At 42.1% G+C, this 23,092-nt stretch overlaps 1 protein-coding gene across 7 annotated transcripts in view; it reads right to left on the reverse strand.

Annotated features, from left to right (window-relative positions):
* Positions 1-23,092, reverse strand: part of LOC121879665 (rho GTPase-activating protein 45-like) — a 152,529-nt gene that overhangs the window by 20,439 nt on the left and 108,998 nt on the right. For all 7 annotated transcript variants that reach the window (XR_006091388.1, XM_042386358.1, XM_042386357.1 and 4 more), the window contains 12 exons: positions 22,545-22,623; positions 19,321-19,477; positions 17,623-17,774; positions 15,772-15,882; positions 10,891-11,028; positions 8,762-8,854; positions 8,000-8,194; positions 5,275-5,476; positions 3,982-4,143; positions 3,515-3,660; positions 2,939-3,127; positions 1,975-2,159 (listed from right to left, as the gene is read on the reverse strand). Coding sequence is in view for 6 of the 7 variants with exons in the window: in XM_042386358.1 (XP_042242292.1) it covers positions 1,975-2,159; positions 2,939-3,127; positions 3,515-3,660; positions 3,982-4,143; positions 5,275-5,476; positions 8,000-8,194; positions 8,762-8,854; positions 10,891-11,028; positions 15,772-15,882; positions 17,623-17,774; positions 19,321-19,477; positions 22,545-22,623 (1,809 nt within the window). In the remaining variant the exon portion in view is untranslated. The remainder of the gene's footprint in view (positions 1-1,974; positions 2,160-2,938; positions 3,128-3,514; positions 3,661-3,981; positions 4,144-5,274; positions 5,477-7,999; positions 8,195-8,761; positions 8,855-10,890; positions 11,029-15,771; positions 15,883-17,622; positions 17,775-19,320; positions 19,478-22,544; positions 22,624-23,092) is intronic.

Here is a 23,092-nt window from a genome sequence, read left to right on the forward strand (position 1 = left end):
CTCAGTGTAGGAGGGTACTTATGGTGTGTACAAAGAGGACGACTCATTTGTGCCTCTCTACCCTGGCTCAGGGTGAGAGGAGGATTAGTGGCACACTCTCTCGCCATCTTTAAATGTACCAGACTCCTCCTTAACCCCTTGAGTGGCCAGATGCTCATATATGTGTGTGTGTGTGTGTGTGTGTGTGTGTGTGTGTGTGTGTGTGTGTGTGTGGTGAGTGAGTGAGTGAGTGAGTGAGTGGTGAGGTGGTGGTGGTGGGGTGAGTGGTGAGTGAGGTGAGGTGAGTGAGTGAGTGAGTGAGTGAGTGAGTGAGTGAGTGAGTGAGTGAGTGAGTGAGTGAGTGAGTGAGTGAGTGAGTGAATGTTTTGGTGGGGGCAAGGGGCTCTATTCCTTATATAGAAATGTCACTCCGAGAGCAAACACCGAGTCTAGCGTTGTGTGTGTAGCACCAGCGAGGCATCACCACCCGCTAGGCTCTCCCCATAAACCTAACTCGTGACACGGCTACAAATCTGTCGACCTTTCATTGTATGTTAGGTTGACTGCTTCTCATGACCTACTGTAGTCAGCTGCTGCATTAATTACACCATGTTCTCTGAGGCAGTTGGTTAGAATACAAACACCGAAATTAAAAATTACTTATTCAGCGTGTGGCTACAGTTATCCTCAGTTACCTCCAGCAACGTATTTGTTGAGGTGAAGATGTTTGTGTTGTGTTTGTTCATCAGCCATCTATATCTCACTGGGCTGAGGCGTTGATGCTAACCACATTACAGGACACGCTAAGCTTGATTGAGTAGCATAAGGTACATAGACTTGTGGGAGCTGTGTCCAGATTCTCTAAAACTTTGTTAATCTTGCCATAACTGAAGAAAACACATCTATTGCCGATAAAAACAATAAAAACAGTAATTTTGGCAGCGATCTCTGTGTCGTCATTCAAGTGAGAAAATGAGATGTCTTGAAGCCTCTAAGGGGGAAATTCAATTTATGAATCTTAAAACCCAGACCTTGATCTTGTTGGCTGAGGCTGGGAAGTGGGTTTCATTATTAAGATCTTGTGGATGGTGAAGACATGTTGGTTGAGGTTATTTGTTTTCAAGGGCTTGGGGAGATGTATACGATGATCTGCCAGACTATGTGACTCTAGTATACCAAAGAACATATAAAAATAAAACCCAGGGTATTAGCCACATGGGTCCGACGTCACATTTAACTAACAGGTCGAGATCTCGGGGGTATATCTTTTCCTTTGGCCAGGAAATATCAAACAGTTTCCCTTGAAGGAATGCGATTAAACTTATAGTGCTGTACAAACACATCTATAAGTAATAATCTTATGAGTCGTCATCCCCTTTTCTCCAGTCATATCCAACCAATACACTATCACCATCCACCCATCCATGCAACCCCACAAAGTCTCGTGTCACTATTCTTCACCGTCCATAATCCTATCCATCCTACATAACATCATCAACTTTAGACTTAGGGGGAACTGCATCATAGCCATTATGTCTCCAAATTCACTAATAGATTGGTCATACACTGGACGAGCCGGTAACACCCAGGGGGCCACAGGGAGTGATGGCCGAATATTGAGAGAGAGAAGGGATGATGGGAGGGAAGAAGAGAGAAAGATAATGTAGGAAAGTCACTTGAATTTACAACAAAATCCGACGGTTCACAAAGCTTGACGTCGTCATCACATTGAACATGACTTTGTGTAGTTGTTATTACATCAACAAACAGACAACCAAACAAACACCAAATGCTTCATATTGCCACAAGTTGATGGGATAGAAACTATGAAGTAATGTGGTACTTAATGTTATGTTATGCCAAATCTCCAAGCCTCTAGTTAGGAGATCTTAGACGCCCCCAAATGGTCTCTATCTGACCCACCGTAACCCTTCCCTTCCCGTGTCTTTTTCACCAGACCTGACCTAACCCCTCATCACCTCGCCACTAACTCACCTGATAAACTCTGGGTAGAGCCTGAAGGTGAGGAGGGGCTCTGGCAGCTGACGGAGGTAGAGCTTGAGGACGTTGGCGATCACATTTGGGTGTTGGTCGGTGAGATCGACGAGGTTGGCGCCATTCTCAAAGGCCTGACATAACTTCTCCACCCGGCTCTTGACGCCCGACACCCGGTAGATGCCCTGAAGGAGGAGATAAAGTAAACTTAAAAAGGATTTATGGTGATTTAGGTGTGGAAACTGTTGATTTATGGTGATTAATGGAAACTAATATAACTGAAAATTATGTATATGAGCACTCAAGGCAATTAATGTAACTAAGTGGGATTTAACAAGACTTACGGGGATTTAGTTACAATGTCTGGAAGGTGATTTATGACAGGTGCAAGATTTTATGGAGAAAAGGCAATTTGTGGCGACCAAAAGTTATCAACAGAAGCCTTGATGAACTCCTAGGGATCAGGCAATGTATGCTGAATAAATGTAATCTATTGTGACAGAAGAATTCAAGAAAGATTAATACATCTTAGTTGAGAGGATTTGTGAGCAACAAAGGGGATTTAGGAGGATCCACAGTGATTTATGGTGACCAAAGGAAATATATAGCTACACTCCTCTCACTCTCTCTCCACTTTCCTCCCTCTCTCTCTCTCTCCACCCTTCACTTTCCTCCCTCTCTCTTTCCACCCTTCACTCTCCTCCTCCCTCAAAAGGTGGAGAAAATTTGTGTCCATTTCTTCCCAATGCATCAACACCTCCACCTCCTGCTGCCTCGTTAACTCCTATTGTTGGCCAAGGATCTGTAGAACTATTGATCTCTCTCTCTCTCTCTCTCTCTCTCTCTCTCTCTCTCTCTGACACACACACACACACACACCTTCAATCATTTTACCCTGGGCTGCCCACCTTCTCTCGACCCACCCTGATCATGTTACCCCAGGCTGCCCACCATCATAACCCACCTTGATTTTGGTACCTCGAGCATCAATCTCAGCCACACACTTGACCACCAGATGAGGTATGGATGTGTTCGTCTCACACAGGTGCTGCGCCAAGTCCACCCCAAAGGTTGTCATCTTCCGGGGCAGTCTCTTGTGACCACACTGTATGGCTAGTGTCTCCAGGCACTTTTTATGACACCCTAGACCACACTGTTGGCACCGAGAGTTACTGGTTAGTGATGCTGGTGGTATGAGTGTGGTGATGGTGGTTGTAGTGACTGATATGATTAGGGTGATGGTGTTTGTGGTGACTTATGATTAGGGTGATGGTGGTAGTGGTGATAGACTTGGTGTTGTAGTGGTAGATATGATGGTTGTGGTAGTGATGATGGTGGAAGTGATGAGGGTAATGTGCATGACAATGGCCTGGAACATGATTCCCAAGCTTAAAATACTGATCATATACCAAAGGTAACAATACTAAGAACAAGAACAAATGAAAAATAATACTAACAACAAACAAATAATAATGATAACTTGAAGAACAAAAATGTTAATAATTATAATGTTTAATAGCAACAACATACAATACAGTACCTCAGCACACTCGTAGCCGTGAAAGTAGACGTAGGAATCACACTCCCGACACCTCGAGGGCGTCTTGAGCTTCCTGAAGGTGTGGGTGACGGCAGCCTTGCTCATCACCTGACGTCTGGCGGCGCCGTAATTGTAGTGGGCGTCCGCTGGGGGAGGGGGAGGAGGGGTGGTGTAGGTGTTAGTTTAGTCATGGTTGCTTTATCATTCACACTACCTTTCTACCCCAGACTCTCTCTCTCTCTATCCTTTATTCTCTCATCTTTTTCTTTCTTCCCCCCATTCTCCCCATCATCGATTCTCTCATTATCTTCCCCCGTCGCAAATTAAACTCTAGTGGTAATTAATTTCTTTCCTCCCTCCACCTACCTCCCCACTCCCTTAATACCTCACCCTCCTTCACACTACCTTACCTCACACTGACTCTCCCTCACACTAACTCACTCTCCATCACATTCCCTAATACTCACCAGTGTCAGGGTCAGTCTCCAACTCATCCCCGGAAGAGATGGTGTGAGTGCGTCGAGCTGGGGCGAGAGGCGAGGCCGTGGGCGAGGCGTCCACACTCTTGGCCGAATGTGACGAACCCACACTGTCCGTATCACTGCCCCCGTGGCCACCAACCCCACCCACTGATGCCCAAACATCCCCGGACAGATGGGTGGGAGGAATTCACGGACAGATGGATAGAGTTGCAGGTACAGCCACGATGGATGGAAGGAATGGATGCAAGCAGCCAAGGTTGAATAAGAGGAGGAAGAGAGAATAATTCATTAGTTAGACAAATGAAGGCAATATCATTATAAATATTATGACTCGTTCTCCAGTATCAGGTCCAGCCTTACGTACAGGTCGCCCTCTGAACTGAATAACGTCGTCAGACATTAACCAATTCAATATCACAAGTAATGTCCTCTTAACAAAGGGATTAAACTAAAATAATTCAAAGGGTCCCAAGAAACTACAAATTTTATTGAAAGTAAATTGACATAATCAACCCCAAAACTCATCTCCTAAATATAAAATTTAATTGTTCTTAAGGCATTCTATCATCTTTTGTCGCATGTTTGTGTGTGACCATGGGAATAAAAAACAACAGGTGATGCAAACGCTGAGTGGAGGAAGATATGTTGACTTACAAGACACAGCCCACACAGACACAAGCCCAGTCACACTATAAACATCCTCATTACCTTACCAATAAAATACCATATCAACATTTCACTCTCATCTGACCCATTGAAATAACACTGAAATACATCACATATAACCTATAATAAAGATATAAAATAAAATACAAAATAGCTCACAAGTTTATAGACAAAAGTGAGTACTCCTGTATAGGAAAATTGAAACAAGTTACCCAATATACGCAGAAAAAATCTCTCTCGGATCAGAGTTGAACTTGCATCAGAGAAATGTACGTTTTGTAATGAAACATCACAGGGCGAAGACTGCCGAGTCTTGGGGGTGAAGTGGTGAGGTCAAGAGGCTTAGGTCTTTGAACATAGGGAGAGGAGTGGTCTTAACAGATCTTTTGATGGAAGAGGTTGGGTTTTGTTTTTAACCCTTTGAGGAGGATAGTTTAACCCTTAAGGATGATAATTTAATCCTCTGAAGACGAAAATGTCGGCCATCATCCTCAATAAATTAACCAATTCTTTTAAACCTCATTATGTAAATGAATCAAACCATCGTGGCAAGAGTAACAGTACTTGGTAACATTATCAAAACACCAGATCTATTATCCTAGATCAACCCACCTTGGAGGTCATCGGTGGAGGTCATGGAGCCATTAGCGGTAGGGTCATGGTTGGGTGGGTCCTGGGTGCCCGGTGTGTACGGCTGGAAGGTGAAGGGCGTCTCCGGTTGCTCCTGACCGAGCGAAGGACCGAGTCGCTTCACAAATTCCATATATTGAGACCCCGGCTCATATAGCCTTGAGCTCTCACAGAGTGTCTGAAGCTGTGGGGAGAAGAGTGTGAGTGTGGAGATGATAATGGTGGGGGTGTTAGAAACATGAGGGAATGTGTGGGGAGACAAGTTGGTGGAGTGTTAGAAATATGGAGAGATGTGGGGATGGGGCGGGGGTTAGGGGGGTGTCAAACAATGTCTGTGTATAATATATAAGGGAGAAATGGTGAGAGTAGAGGAGTGGAGTGGAGAGTGAGGGTGAGAAGGTGAAGAGCATGAGATGGAGGGGCAAGATGTGGGAGAGGGGAAGTTTGAGAGGAAAGGAGAGAGCATTACATATTACACTACGGTGGTTAAACATGAGAGAGCAGCTTTTTCTTTTTTTATATAAACCGTAATTAAATAAAGAATAACTCACTATAAACCAGATATAATTAAAAGCAAAACCCCAACACCTTCTTGGAAACAGAACCCAACTATAAACTTATTTTTTTCAAGTTATGGTCAATAATTCCAAGGTGGCAAGAACGATTTCTATTTTTGCTCTTTGATGTCGAGAAAGATTTGTCATTTCACCCGCAGCCAAACACATCCACACAAAAGCAGGGAATGACTTTTGTAATACGGATGAATAGAACAGCTTCCTGCTTCTCTCTTTCGCTTCTCTTTATTCCCTCTCTCAGTTTCTCTCCTCCATCTACCCTATCCCCCCTCTCCTAAGCCACTGCCATACGAGTATAAAAACTATTCTTTTATAGACGTACTGTATATACAGTTACCAACCTTTCATCATCCAAACACTTCCACAGACATAAAATGGTAACTTTCTTTTGCTGTACAGAAAAACCTCTTTATATCCTTCCCCCAAAGCTACTGCCTCACTCTTCCCCTTCCCCCCTATTCCTGGCCAAAACACTTCCCCCATCCCCTTATCCCATCCATTTCTGATGCATATAAAGTAACTTGGCTTTCTCTGCTTCTCCTCACCCGAGGTCTTCCACACGCAAACAAAAAATAACTTTCCTCCGATACACAAAAGAAAAAACAAACACCAAACACCCTTTTTAACACCTTTAGTTCTTTCTTGTAACCTTTCCAGAAAATGGAATTTTTGGTCTGATTAAAGAAGGGGAAAGATAAAAATTGCCTTTCCTACCTTTTCCTTTCATATGTGAGTGAATAGAATGTATGATTTCCTCTACCCTACCAGACCCCAATTAACCCCCACACACTTATGCAGGAAATCTGGGACCAGCAACATAATCGAGAACTAATTATTGCATCCATTAGTGTACAACATCCATGCTGGCAACACTCCCACCTATCAATTATTACGCCCACCTGATCACTGTTTCCAGGCGGCCAATTATCATAAACATGTGACAGACACGGACGATACGGCTCTTTCTCTGTAATAAATTCTCAATAACGGTCATTTTCACGGACCAAATACCTGTTAGGGCGGCTACAGGGAACGAGTAACTGCGAGTGTCTGGTGCTCGCAGTCCAGCCGGCTTACACCGACCAGATTGATTGATTGATATAGATAGATAGATACAGATAAAGATATGAGTTAGATAGATATACAGGGTGTCCCATAAATTTCCATACATAGGAAAAATAAATTTTATATGAAAATCCATTTATATTTATATAATATGCTCTACAGTACATGACTACCATTCTGTTGAATACACTCTTCAATGTGTGTCCTCCACTCCTGAAGAACACGTTCAAGTACAGCTGGAGTTATGCTTGTAATGGCGTTGGTGATACGTTGTATGGAAACTTATGGGACACCCTGTATATAGATAAGATACAAATATAGATAAAGATAAGAGATAGATATAGATAAAAATAAGAGATTAAGATAGACACAGACGATAGATACAGATTGAGAGGATAGACGGCCGGGCAGACAGACATCCGGAAAAGTTTAATGTCAGTGAGCGAGATACAGGATGTACTTCAGCAGCCCCGGGAAGGAATTATTTACAACTTTTATATTCCAGATGTTGAAGCCATAACAATAAGAGTTCCATTAGATTACATTTCTCAGCTGTTATAATATTTACAATTCAACTTGAATTAGTCCCTTGGGTGAGATGAATCAGCTCACTGAGTAAGATATTTCACCTCCAGTATTTATTCCCAAGAGAACAATGACTTAAACCCTACAGTATAATGTCTATGCCACTATCCACACCCCTCTTTTGCAGGAACCACTAACATCATCTCTCTATCACCACTTCTCCTGCACCACTAACTATACACCACCTCCCCAGCACCACTAACTATACACCACCTCCCCAGCACCACTAACTATACACCACCTCCCCTGCACCACTAACTATACACCACCTCCCCAGCACCACTAACTATACACCACCTCCCAGCACCACTAACTATCACCACTTCTCCTGCACCACTAACTATACACCACCTCCCCAGCACCACTAACTATACACCACCTCCCCAGCACCACTAACTATACACCACCTCCCCAGCACCACTAACTATACACCACCTCCCCTGCACCACTAACCACACACCATTAACCCCAACACCACTCACCTGTACAGGGGCCGGGGCGGCCACGGTGTGTTGGAGCTGGAAGTAGCCGACAGTAACTGCCTTCATGGTTTGGTCACACTGAAGGATGAGCTCGCGCGCCTGTACAAGCACCTCACGCTTGACCTTGAGGAGGGAGGCGTGGCGCTCATTAGCATCGGCGACACACGTCTTGTACCAGGTCTCTGCCTCCTTCGCCTGTAACACATGTGTCTTGGGTAAACTATATCACATTATCAACTAAGAATAAGGACAAAAGATTAATTTTGATATAAACAAAATACTAAATAATAAACTTAAATACTAACAATAATAAAATACATAATCAACAAAGGTTTAATAAATCGAAAAATAATAAAATGTTTGGTAAAATTATAGTCTCAGTCATCAGTGAATTTTTGGATTTTAAGTTTTAGAATTGATAGTCGAGACAATTCTCGACTTTCCGTCTATAGCATTTCCATCGGAAATTTATATTTTTCTAGCATTTTAACCGATAAAATCATCACCAAGATTACTTGTTTAAAGAGGGCAGGGCTTCGCAGTAGTGGAATATCAACAAAACAGATCTTCTCGTGACTTACAATAACCTCGGTTCAAAATAAATTACATTCCAATTCAACAGATTTTTTTTTTTGGTCATACTACCAGAAAATAACTTGGCACAAGAAACAGTTGCATTATTTTATTTACATGAAACATTTCAGCTTGTTATAATACCTAACCTACAGTTTATATTAATGAAAAAATACATGGGTTACCCACCTTTTGGTAGGCCTCATCCCGCTTTCTTTCTAGTTTTTCCAGTCCTTCTGTGTATTCTGCTCTTGATAATAGTTCCCTCATCTTCATCAACTCCTGCAGGGAGATAAAGAGTATTATCATCAACAATATTATCATTAACCTAACCAATATTATCATCACCGACTCACTGTTGGGCCTATGATGAATTAGGGAATAACATATATATGAGAAGAAGAAGAAAAGAGAGACACTACCACTTCCCTATGTAATAATTGTCAACTGGCCCAATTAGGAGGGCCACACTAGGTCCTGGTGATAGAACTCGGACCAACTATCCTCCCAGTTTTACACGATGATTACTTAAAGCTGGCTAAACATAATAAAATACAGTAAAACCTCGATTAACCGACCACATAGGGGGGAAGGGGCCGACGGATAATCCGAAAGATCGGTTAATGCATAAAGTCTACGGACATAAAACATACATTTACAAAGTAACTTTCCCTAACCTACCTCATTTAATTCCCTCTATTCATTTTTTTCATTTGCCATTCATATTTCAATAGAATTTGCTTTAAAACATTAACCACTTTAGTAAATAAATATGAACCAGCACAGAAACCGTGAATAAAAAAATAAAAATGGAAAAGTCAAAGAACATAATTATGTCATCACAAAAATTGTGACCAAGTCCCAGGTTGCTGATCTGACTTTCTACCTCATTTACACACAATTGCAGGGTCTCAATTGCTTCTCTTACTATTGACAACACAACATACATATATTGTTTCTCACTCTTGATTTTGTTTTCATTTTTGCATTTATTTATGGTTCTTTATTACTATTATTATCATTATCATTATTAATATTATTACATTATCACCCCCCAGGCCTCAATGTGGGTCAGTGACCTGTGCCCGGGTGGGCTAATCCCCGTAAAACAAAAAACAAAACAAAATTTTTTTTAGGAGTTCGGGATTGACGGTTAATCCGAAAGTCGGTTAATCGAGGTTTTACTGTATTCCCCTCAACCACGTAAGGACAGCTGATATGCCTGACTGGATAACACGATTCACCTAAGACAAGACGTACCAAGTCTCTCTATACGTAACATGAAGTATTGTATATAATAGTTAACCTCCAAAATGATTAATGAACAAACAGAAGACACGTGGTAACTCAGGATCAGTTCTCTACAACCTTGCCAACTGTTAAAAAGTTTCCCAGAGCGTTCGAAGGCTGATTATTTTCTGGCACTTTCGTACAAAACTCGCACGGTGGGAGATGACTGGACGGACACCAGGTAAAAAAAATCTCTAAATTCATTTAGGTTAGGTACAGATAATAGGTTAGGGTAGGTTTAAGTTTGGTTAGGTCACCTAAGGTTTGGTTGGGTTAAGTTACATAAAGGTTGGTTGGGTTGGGATAAATTGGGGCCTGTTAGCTTAGATTAGGTTAGGTCAGGTTATATAAGGGCCTGTTGGGTTAGGTTATATTAGGTAAATTGGGACCGGATATAATAAAGCGTGTTAGGATTGGGACGCATCTGACAAGTGGTCCAGGCAGCAATAACTGACCCCTCACAGTGGTGTTGACCCTCTTCCTCATTCTGCCACAATAAATATTTGGCTGTGGTTCCCCAGGTCTCTCATTTCCTCAACTGACGGAAGTAAAAATACTTGCCACCCACCCTGACCCTACAATCCCCTGGCTGTAGGGAGAGATACTCACCTAATCTGACCATTTGACCTTCACCTTACCTAATCTAACCTAACCTCCCCGATTGAACCTAATTATCACCTAACCTAAAGTAATACAAATTGGTAATATTGCTTTCAATTGCCCCACAACTACTGGCTGTTTTTAACATATCTATCATGAAGTTTAAACAATTTTAAAACACTTTTCTTCGATGACACTTGTCGGAAATTTATATTTTTCGAGTATTTTAACCAATATTACCTACAGTATTAGATGTTTAAAGTGTGCAGGGCTTTGATGTACAGTACAGGTGTGGGGGTACTGTAACAGCCGTGTTGTCACTTACCAAGTTTGATCCTGTTTGTCTTTCTAAATTACTAATATCAAATGCAAAAATAAATTGTAATTAATTCTCCAAGTTTCTTTATTTGAGAGAGACAGAGGCCCACCTGGTGACGCTGGACGTAAGTAACTTTGGATTTCTTAAGGTTGGACACGGCCTCAGTGACCCTCTTCAGTTCTTTATGCCAAGACTCCTTGATGACTTTCCGTGATCTCTCGTGTTCATTTCTCCTTGTTGTCAAGGGCTGTAGGTGAGACATATGTGAGACACAGGTGAGACTGTAAAGAGGATGTGAGACAGATGGAAGAGACAGAGAAGTGGCCACCAAGACCCATTAATCACTCACGTTCTGAAATAACAGCTTTGGTTAACAGCCCAGAATCATGTAGAGTCGTAGATAATCCTTTGCTACCACCAGCTGACAGTTGAAGATGACATTTCCATACAATGACTTTGTGAACATGCATCCAAGGAACTATTCATTAAGTCAAGTAACCAGGGTCTGAAGTAACACCAGCTTGTAAACAACTAAACTTAATAGGTGTACAGACCAGAGCCAGCCTTAGGTATACAGTGATCCCTCAGTTAACGAGCCCCTCGGTTAACGAATTACCTTCCATAAAATACCCAACTTCGGTTAACGAGCAATCCCCCGATTAATGAATTCCTTACGAGCGCCCCTCAACATGTTTTCGCTTGCACACTAGCTGTCATATTAGTCCGCCAATACAGTAATCGGTTCTAGGGCTTAAATTCCTCACTATTTTAGTAAATATCAAGAAGTTTGTACTATTCAATAATTTTAAGTCATATTTTAAAATTTTTAGTCATTTTAACAATTATTTAACATAATTTAAGTACTGTCCAGGAAAACTAGTTTTTAGCATGCCAAACAGCCTGTCAACACACCATACAGGCGTTAGTCTCTGTGTCTTTTCAGTGGAGGTAACATCTTGCTTCAGACTTTCTTCAATATAAATGCTTTTTTCTGTGTTTCCAGTCAAATTATTGGTCATTTTGAAATTTATTTTACATATTGACAATATAGAATGCAGTACAGTATTGATTTAAAGAAAATAATCTTGAATTACACTAAGTGAACTAAAATTTTATGGGTGAAATGGCACCATGGGGTGACTTCTATTCCACCCCAATGCCTTCTCTTCTCCCTTTTCCTCCACCCCCATTCTAACTTCCATCATCATCATCAACATCATCCAGGAGCCTTCTACATACACACCTCAAAGTAAGTGTACTTTACTACCTTTTTTGTTGACTTTAGGCAATTTTCGGTGAGGTGGAACCAATTACCCAAAAACCCATTGAAACAATGGTTTCGGTTAACGAGCAACCTGCTGGAACGGATTGTGCTCGTTAACCGAGGGACCACTGTACTTATGTTATCTGATTCTGAGCTGCAATGTTTTTCCTGTCTGTCCTACATAATAACCATTACATTTGCTACATGGAATACAATAAACACTTCCATTTACATTTTTTATTAACATATTGGTAATGGTTGAGTCATACTTGAAAACAACATTAATATTTAGTAGTTTGAGGGACCGAACTAACGGGACAAATTCATTACGATAGGGCAGAGTCAAAATATTCTTAAGTGTAGGAATTTGCCTGGTTTGCGAGGAATGAAAGGATTTTGTAGCCCTTTTAAAACAACGATCAACAAACACAGAAGGGTACCCAAGTTTTTGTGCAATGGAACGAATGTGTTTCAATTCATCATCAATAAATTCAGCGTCACAAATACGCAGACATCTTAAAACATTGCAGTAAAAACTGACATTTTGGTAGACTCCAGGTGATTAGATAAAAAGTGTATGAAACTGTCTACCTGTGTGGGCTTTCTGTATACCTTAAATTTGTAGTTTTGGCCATTTCTCATTATAAGCATATCAAGGAATGGAAGGGATTCATTTATTTCTCTTTTAATTTTGAATGTGATACTTGGGACAATATCATTAAGCTTGTCTAAAAATTCCAATGGGTCACTGTTTCTAGGCCAAAGACAAAGAACATTATCTACATATCTATACCATGGAGGAATAAAGTCCACTATATTGTGTAGTAATCTAGCCTCAAAAAACTCCATATAAATACAGGCTAGAGGAGCAGAAAGACAATTACCCATGCTCATGCCAAATATTTGCTTGTAAAACTTTCCATTTGCTCTAAACACATTGTCAGTTATGCATAACTCTATCAATTTGAGAAAAGTATCATGTTCAATAGTTAAATCTAACAGTTGTAATTTATCTTTAAGAAATGAAAGTAGGTCTTTCACAGGTACTCTAGTGAAAAGTGAATTTACATCAAAACTTATTAATTCGCAAGGTTCATTGTGTTTCTTGAGTTTATCAATTAAATCACTGCTATTGTGTATATGTGAATTAGATATTTGGCCTGTAAGAGGGGATATCATCTTTACCAGCCACTTGGATAATTTGTAAGTAACAGAACCCACAGAACTCACGATAGGACGTAATGGATTATTAAGCTTGTGTGTTTTGATCAATCCATACATATAAGGTAAAGTGGGATTGATTTGAGAGAGCTGTTTGGTGAGATCGGGGTCTTTTTCAATAACATCTTCATTTTGGAATTAGATAACTTATTAATATTTTCCAGGGGATCTTTCGTAAGCTCACAATAATTGCTTTCATCACTTAGTTATGAATTCATCTTATCATTGTAGTCACTTTTATCCAAAATTACAATAGCATTAGACTTATCAGCCTTGGTAATATGGATATTCTTATTTCTTTTCAAGTTTAACAAGGCTGTTTCAAATCTTTTTGGAATGTTTGAAACAAATTTCTTATGTAATACACTATGTATACAGCCTTTAGCTCTGGAAATATCTTCCTTTGTAACATCTAACGATTTGTTCTTTTCCAGGTTGATTATACCTTTAGCAATAGTAAGTGGATTAACGCACCGTTGAGTGATAGAAAACTTCCTACCAAAACCAAGAACAAGTTTCTCATTTGTATGTATAGATAGATAGATATATATATATATATATATATATATATATATATATATATATATATATATATATATATATATATATATATATATATATATATATATATATATATATATATATATATATATATATATGTATATTTCATTAGCCCAATAAAGCACGCGGACTTCTACATACAATCAACACCTCAACCCGCCAGGATTCCAAGCCACGGCCCACAAGCCTATGACTGTGACCGGGGAACGCTAACCGCTGGACCACCAGGATACTAAAAGCAGCCCTAGACTTTGTTATATTTCACACAAAGCCTGTTCAACGAGCTTATGGCGCCGTGAACCTCTAATGGGGACCACCCGTATCACGTAGGTGGTCTAACTATCTATATAGTCTTAGGTGGTGGACCAAAACCATTCGTGTGAAGTATTGCATCAGCCATCAACACACACAGGGTTTTCCTTTATAACTTTTAGTATCGACAAATATCAAAATGTTTTTCGACAACTTTTCCAAACTAATATTAATATAGATAATCGCATCAAAAATCAATGGAATGAGGAAAGGAAGAGACAACTGACTGATACGCTTGGCCTGATCGAACTACTGTAAACAGCATGATCCTGTGACGCCAACTAATTTAATGTTTATCTGCCTAATTCCATATTATGGCTCCTCCATCCGTTCACATAATATCACCCAACAATCACTTTCAACACTGGTGAGCAAATTGTTACTAAAACATGAGCTACACAATTGATGAAATAAGATATAGTTACACGTTTCAGATATAGCGTCCACCGAGACCCGTTTACACAAGAGGCAGTGCACCTTTCATAATGATTAAAATACAACTAACAATGGCTAGATCCCCGAAACTATAATATAATATAATTAATATATATACACACACACACACACACATATATATATATATATATATATATATATATATATATATATATATATATATATATGTGTGTGTGTGTGTGTGTATATAATGTCTCCATCACCACTACTACTCCCTCCATCACCACCACCACCACCACTTTCCTCCCCCTTCTCCCCCATTCCACGCTTTCTTCCTCATCCTACCCTCTATTCTCTGCCCATCTCTTCCTTGTCTCTCACCCCCTCTTTATCACGTACGCCACACCCCTAAGGGAAAACACCTCACTGGTAAACAGCCACACACTTGCCTCTAGCATTTTCCTGTTTCGCAAAATGTAATCTTTGTGTCGAATTGGCAACACGATTTATTGTTGCCAGAAATTTATGGTTCCGTCGAGACATAAAATATTGTTGATGTATCATGAGATAGTGTTGCAAAATTTGTTTGATGCAATTTATGAGGGCAATACGTGTTCTATGTACACTCACTAAAAAATTATTCGGCACCAGTGTCATATTTTATAACGCTGTAAGGGTTACCTGTACACACACACACACACACATATACATGCACGATACATACCTGTACACCCACTTAAAAATTATTGGGCACCCTTACAGCGTTATAAAATATGACACGGGTGCCGAATAGCGACTGTACACACACAAAATACACACACACGTACGCACAAAATACAAACACACACACACACATGTTGTCTCTCTCTTTGAGTTCCAACATTACATTGCCTCAAAGAGCTAGAGCCCCAGGCCCTCATCCGCCCACCATGCCGAGAGGGACTTATACAGGAGGAAGAGAGGGACTTGTACAGGAGAAAGAGAGGGACTTGTACAGGAGGAAGAGAGGGACTTATACAGGAGGAAGAGAGGGACTTGTACAGGAGGAAGAGAGGGACTTGTACAGGAGAAAGAGAGGGACTTGTACAGGAGGAAGAGAGGGACTTGTACAGGAGGAAGAGAGGGACTTGTACAGGAGGAAGAGAGGGACTTATACAGGAGGAAGAGAGGGACTTGTACAGGAGGAAGAGAGGGACTTATACAGGAGGAAGAGAGGGACTTGTACATGAGTCTTACCTCAATAAACTTGTGGGTCTGGAGGAGGATACAGGTCTGACTCAGCTGGGAGGTGTTCTCTATGTCTTGGTCCAGCGCCGTGCAGTATATAGACTGGAAGGGCAGGAAGCTCTGAAACACAACAACAGTTAGCAGGTGGTACTTGTGATCACATGAAGATTATGCACCCCAGCTTATTTGACCTGATGATTAGGTACTCTAATGCTAACCTAATCTATATAATCTTCCCTAACCTAATCTACTCTATCCTGACCTGACCTACCCTCCCTAAACTAACCAAGAGGGATTAGTACAGTGGTTCTCAACCTTTTTCACTCCATTCCCCCCTTGAGGAATTTTCAACATCCTCGTGGCCTCCTTCATTTTTCTCCCAGAACTAAAGAATGATAAAGAAGGACAGATAAATAGAACAAGAGTTAGAATGGCAAACACACACACACATTCACATACATAACACGCCCATGCACTCACACATAAAGCACACATACAGTCATACACAAACATGCACACAGGTAAACATTCACACTCAAGCTACCAACCTGAAGTGTACTTCCTGTAAGCAAGAACACGCCTCCTTTGACAAGCACTGCCCAACTTGGAAGAATGAGAAGAATAGTGAGTCATACCAATTTAGCACTAAAAATGGTAGGATTTTATAAGTAAAGAATGAGTATGAACAACAATGGCTCCAATAAATACGGAAATAATAAATAAAGGAAGTGTACAAATATTTCACCCACGTAAAGCAGCGACCACATGAATTATGAAACAAAATAAGTAACACCAATTACGGAGTCAAGCTCAAACGCAATATGTGGTTCAGAGACAATACACTCCACTGTTTTCGTGATGGTATCCAAGGCCAGAACCACTGGATTAGTATCTCCTGAGAGAGAGAGAGAGAGAGAGAGAGAGAGAGGCATGTGAGAGGGGACCCCAAGGACTCCTGAAGCCCAAACAATTTCTCATGTGCTTCGCTGGTTCAGTAACAACACTCAGATGACCCACCACAACACCCACTCCACAACCCCGCCAACTGGTAGTAGACGCCCACAACCCACTGTTAACCCCGTCAATCCACTGCCAAATCACCAATCCCCAGTAAACCACATTATCCCTCTCCCCATCAACCCTCTCCCCATCTATCACCCCCATCTATCACCCCCCATCTATCATCCCCCCCATCAACCCTCCTTATGAAATACACCCCCCATCAACATTTGGGGAGGGAGGGAAGGGACTCGGTGATAAAGAGGAGAACATTGTTAGGCCAAAGATGTTTTTTATGAGGCAAACCTTTCTACAGGACTACAGTAGGGAGGGGGAGAATGAGGGAGGGGAGTTGGGGAGTGACGGAGGGGAGAGGGACTACATAGCCCCGGGGAAGGTACAGTACACTACCTAGACTGCTCTGTCCATTGATCTTTCGTGGTCATTATAAAAGTCAGCAGTCATTTCTACCACGACCATAAAACTGAAATCATGTTTGTTTTTGTGGTCGGGGGGAGGGAGGGAGGGGGTGAGGAACTCTACGGCTTTGTCATCCAAAATTCCTGGTGAATCTGCCACAGCTCTTTATTGGTCTGACCCGCCCAGTTACTGAATATAGACAGGTGATGGAAGTGTGGTGCAGGTGTGTGGGGCAGGTGTTAAGTGTGTGCGCTGTAGGTGTGGGACAGGTGTTAGGCGTGTGCTGTAGGTGTGGGACAGGTGTTAGGTGTGTGCTGCAGGTGTTAGGTGTGTGCTGCAGGTGTTAGGTGTGTGGTGTTAGGTGTGTGGTGTTAGGTGTGTGGTGCAGGTGTTAGGTGTGTGGTGCTAGTTGTTATTATCCCTCAGAGCAGCATTACTGACCTCCTCCTTGAGCGCAGGTCTGACTGTGTGCGCCAGCTTGGTGAGGTTCCTGGCGTACTCAAGGTCCATCTGGGCGCGCTTCTCTATATACGTCATCACGTCCTTAGCGTACTTACTCCACACCTTGGCACGGTGCAGCGCGTACTCCACACCTGTACGTAAACCCACATTATTTTAGTAACGTACACACGGCGACGTATTAGTAACGTACACATATTGACAGGGTATAGAAACGTACACACTAATCCTTCAGTTATGTACTCTTACGTTTTAAATGCAGGAAAGTGGTTTTCTTACCGTAGAACTCAGATACCTTCACACTGGTTGCTCACCCAGGAGATTATAGTGTATCACTACGAAGAATTTCACTCTGCTTCCGGCATTCAATGCGTTGTGTACTTGATAAATGATGATTTAATGAATTCATAAATTTCCAGCATCCATCTAAGTTATTGGTTATACTTTGTCATAACCAATCAGTCATTACCTTTGGTAATAATAATAATAGAGGGATCACAGATACGGGCAGATGATTGCACTTACGTTTATTTGGCACAATTCCATACACTGGACTTATAATTTGAATGAATAGATCAGTCACTCACATTCACGCCACAGTACCGTAAGTTATAAGGGAGAGTTTGTCAACCTGGAGAATTAATCGTTAGATCTATTAGGCCGGCCTGGAGTGCTCTTGTAGCAACAGGCCCTCACCATTGATCACTTCCTTTACAGGATGTGTTAACTTGTCGCTGGACTTAACAACAATCTCGGGGATTTGCACACACAGACTCGTAGCACTGGTAGGACTGTATGGCCCCTGTTCTAAATCCGCGGAGCAGGAGGTCTTCTCTAACCCAAGGTCTAAAGCCCACTGGCTAAAATGTGGTTTTGAGGCGTGAAATGACCCCTATCGGCTGGCCGGGTACCTTATCTCTACCTAAACAAACATTTGGGATGGGTTGTGCGGGAGGCCCAGCGCAACCCATGACATGTACACACAGCGGCACAATAACAGCAGACACAATAGACATACAGTAAAATACGTTCACATACACACATTAACAAACACTTACATACATATATAATAAACACTCACACATCCTTGACCACCGGAGAGTCAAGACCTTTCAGGTGCCCACTCCTGCTGCCCCTCAACCAATGTCGGCCCATTACTCAAGTCCCTCTCCTGGACCCATCCTCACCACCGGGATATCAACATAATCCCGTCAAAAGTGACAATTTTGTTTCGGAAAGAAGTGGGACCAGTGTTTAAGCCAGTGAGTTCAACACGAGACAGTACCAGTGAGAGCCGTGACCCACCAGTGAGATAAGCACCCCTGGGAACCAACCACCGTCTTCTGACCAGGTGTTAATCAGTCCACCCTGTGGGTCGGCTTTACACCGGATAACACAACAACACCTAGCAGAGTGACACCACATTGTGTCTCCATGACCAGTATGTTCCATTCATGTTCCTTCTCCTTTTCAGTAATGAAAGCATTTGTTAAACGACCCAACTACCCTACAGTATGTCTTTGTATGTAATAAGTCATTTTTTGTAATGTATAAAGTATTTTCAGCCTTCGGGCTGCAGAACTTTTTCAATAAACCGTTAATTATTCATATTATTATAAATTATTATCACTCTCACACATTAAGTATGGTAAGGTACTGTGTAAAGGAACTCTCCCTCACCCTGCTCATGGCGGTGAAGGTACTCATCAATCTGCTGGGGTGTGAGTACCTCTGGTTCCTTCAGGCCGGGGTCCAAACACCCTCCCTCAGCGCCAGCTATGCCGCCTCGCTCCCCGGTGGTGCTCTCTCCGTCGCTGCTCACCAAGTTCTCACAAGACTGTACACAAAGAATTGTAATGATCAGCGTCCAGTTAACTTAATTTGAATTGTATTGTTTTGGAGTAACCTGAAGATTAGATACCCCAGCTTATTTCATGTACCCTTACCTAACCTGACCTGAAGATTAGATACCCCAGCTTATTTCATGTACCCTTACCTAACCTGACCTGAAGATTAGATACCCCAGCTTATTTCATGTACCCTTACCTAACCTGACCTGAAGATTAGATACCCCAGCTTATTTCATGTACCCTTACCTAACCTGACCTGAAGATTAGATACCCCAGCTTATTTCATGTACCCTTACCTAACCTGACCTGAAGATTAGATACCCCAGCTTATTTCATGTACCCTTACCTAACATGACCTGAAGATTAGATACCCCAGCTTATTTCATGTACCCTTACCTAACCTGACCTGAAGATTAGATACCCAAGCTTATTTCATGTACCCTTACCTAACCTGACCTGAAGATTAGATACCCCAGCTTATTTCATGTACCCTTACCTAACCTGACCTGAAGATTAGATACCCCAGCTTATTTCATGTACCCTTACCTAACATGACCTGAAGATTAGATACCCAAGCTTATTTCATGTACCCTTACCTAACCTGACCTGAAGATTAGATACCCCAGCTTATTTCATGTACCCTTACCTAACATGACCTGAAGATTAGATACCCCAGCTTATTTCATGTACCCTTACCTAACCTGACCTGAAGATTAGATACCCCAGCTTATTTCATGTACCCTTACCTAACATGACCTGAAGATTAGATACCCCAGCTTATTTCATGTACCCTTACCTAACATGAAGATTATACCCCAGCTTACTTCATGCAACCTAATCTGACCTGAAGATTAGACACCCCAGCTTTACTCAGGTGAATTAAATCAAAATAATAATCAGCATTGTCCTTTTTTCTTGCACTGGGATTAGGGTGACCTTAGTAATACTCAAACCAATTATTATCTATGGTAATATTAATTACTTCTAAGAGTATTATCAGTGTAATTAAGACTCAATAATACTCTAGAATATTATCAGTGTCAAGCTTTTTTCACTCAGGTTGGCAACAATACTTAACGATCACCTAACTTGTTTATAAAGTACTGTACTGATGGTCGCGCGCCAGGCGGCTGAGTCACCCCCAGTGACACTGGTTTGCACTGTTTACATAGCATCCCTGTGTGATTAAGTGAAAATATTCTTTTCAGCCATTTATTATATACTATAGTATAATAAAACCATGTTTCAATGAACAACACTAATCATTAGCAACAATAATTATCCTTATCATGACACGAACCTGGTACCCTGAGCACAGGGGAATTTCTGTGCATTTTACCTTATGAACATTAGATTCAGCTGAACATTAACTTATTCATGCTAGTTCTAATTTTGACAGCTTTGAGAGATACGTTTCGTGCAGTGAACTGTTTGCCTGCGTATGTGTATCTCAGCTACTGCTTTGATTACCAATACAAGAATATTGTTGAGAGGATCACTTTGTGACATGTGTATTGCCAAGCCTGGGAATACAGTTTTGTTCAGGAACTCTGATAATACATAAGGTTCTTATAATATTGTAGATAATGTAAAAAGAATAAAGACACTGGTCAGGGTGGGGGTAAGGCCATCCACTACATCTTGCCGCTGTTATACTTGCCCACCAGCCGTCGCCGCCAGTCAGCCAGCTGCTGTATGTGGCACCATCCAGGACCGTGCGGGTCCATGGGCTTCCCGACCTGCCACACGTGTTTTCGTTTTACTCGGCGGCGGCGAGAACGCATCTTGGGAATGGCTGGCTCCACTATGATGACCTTAGTTTCAACTCCCACTGTTGGAGTGGTGACCTGGGGCTCCACTTTCGGAGTGGTGACCTGGGGCTCCACTTTCGGAGTGGTGACCTGGGGCTGCACTTTCGGAGTGGTGACCTGGGGCTCCACTTTCGCAGTGGTGTTGACCTGAGGCTGCACGTTGCCACAGGTGGCCAGGGAGACGCCACCAGTCTGAATTATGGTGGGGCAGCCCGGCCCCTCCCCCGTGGTGTACGTCACAGTGTGCCTGGGAGGCTCCACAGAGGTGTTGGTCACGCCACAGGCCTGTGGCTTGACCACCTCACCGCCGGGGTCCGTGGTCACAGCTTGCGGCTTGACCACCTCACCGCCGGGGTCCGTGGTCACAGCCTGCGGCTTGACCACCTCACCGCCGGGGTCAGTGGTCACAGCCTGAGGCTTGACCACCTCACCGCCGGGGTCAGTGGTTTCAGCCAGGGACTTGACCACCGTGACGGGTTCCCTGGACATAATGGTCACCACTGAACCCCCCGACTGGGCCCAGACTACACTCACTCCCAAAACCAACAAAAACAAAAATGAAATTTTAAACATTTTGAAGGTGAAATATTGGTTAAATATATATAAATATGTAACTGTACAGCAGTGACGAGGAGAAGCTGACGACGATGATGACGTGTATAAGGTGACCGACACCCTCACATTAACTATCGGTGCCGATACACTCAACTCCTATTACTCATATATCCATCCAGCCTCTATGTTCCAGAGTGATGTTTGGTAACCACTACTCTATTTATAAACCAATGTTTATCTATCTCGCGTTACGAGTTCGCTCCTGGTTGGATAGTTTGAGTACCTTTGTAATGTCCCCTTTGTTTAGTCCTGCCTTCCACTTAAACACCTCTATCAGGTCGCCCCTCGCTCTACGCCTCTCAAGGGAGTGCAAATTAAGATGCTTTAACCTGTCTCTGTACTCAAGGTTCCTAATGCCCGGGATTAGTGTTGTCATTCTCCTCTGAACTCTTTCCAAGGATTCTATATCCATTCTGTAATACGGTGACCAGAACTGAACTGCGTAATCCAGGTGTGGTCTGACTCCTCCATACTGCTCTCTCTATAACCTAGAGCCAACAGTGAGCCACAGGTCTGACTCCTCCATACTGCTCTCTCTATAACCTAGAGCCAACAGTGAGCCACAGGTCTGACTCCTCCATACTGCTCTCTCTATAACCTAGAGCCAACAGTGAGCCACAGAACTGACCTTGTTCCTGGAGGAGGCGGTAGAGCAGTTAAGGATAGCTGAAGAACTGTCGATGTCTCCCATAAGATACTCCGATACCCTGCAAACAACATGATTTATACTGTAAGTGTGTGTACATAGTGATGATGATGATGATAATAATAACTCGTGGTGAAGATCTTAAGTGGTACAGACTAGGGACAGCCGCTTATGGTGAGGGGGTGTACAGGTGGGGTTAGGTTAGGGGAGTGGAGTTTGATTTGGTTAGGTTAGGTTTATGGAGACACACAGACGGAGAAAAAGATGGCCACAGTTCATTAAGGTTTCATTAGTTACAGGTGTAATTAATGATTCCAAGAAGACCTAAAGAGATTAATGATGGCAGGAGGGTCTCTCTCTCTCTCTCTCTCTCTCTCTCTCTCTCTCTCCTCTCTCTCTCTCTCTCCCTTCCTAGTTTTTACTTTTCTCTGCTTACCTTCCATTCTCCTTATTCTCTTTCTTCCTCGATCTAGTTTGAGAAAGAGAGAGATGCTATGGAATCATTAATTACCTCTTCTTCTTTCTAACAA

The sequence above is a fragment of the Homarus americanus genome, unplaced genomic scaffold, assembly GCF_018991925.1.
Source record: "Homarus americanus isolate GMGI-L3 unplaced genomic scaffold, GMGI_Hamer_2.0 scaffold42643, whole genome shotgun sequence".
NCBI classification, from domain to species: domain Eukaryota; kingdom Metazoa; phylum Arthropoda; class Malacostraca; order Decapoda; family Nephropidae; genus Homarus; species Homarus americanus.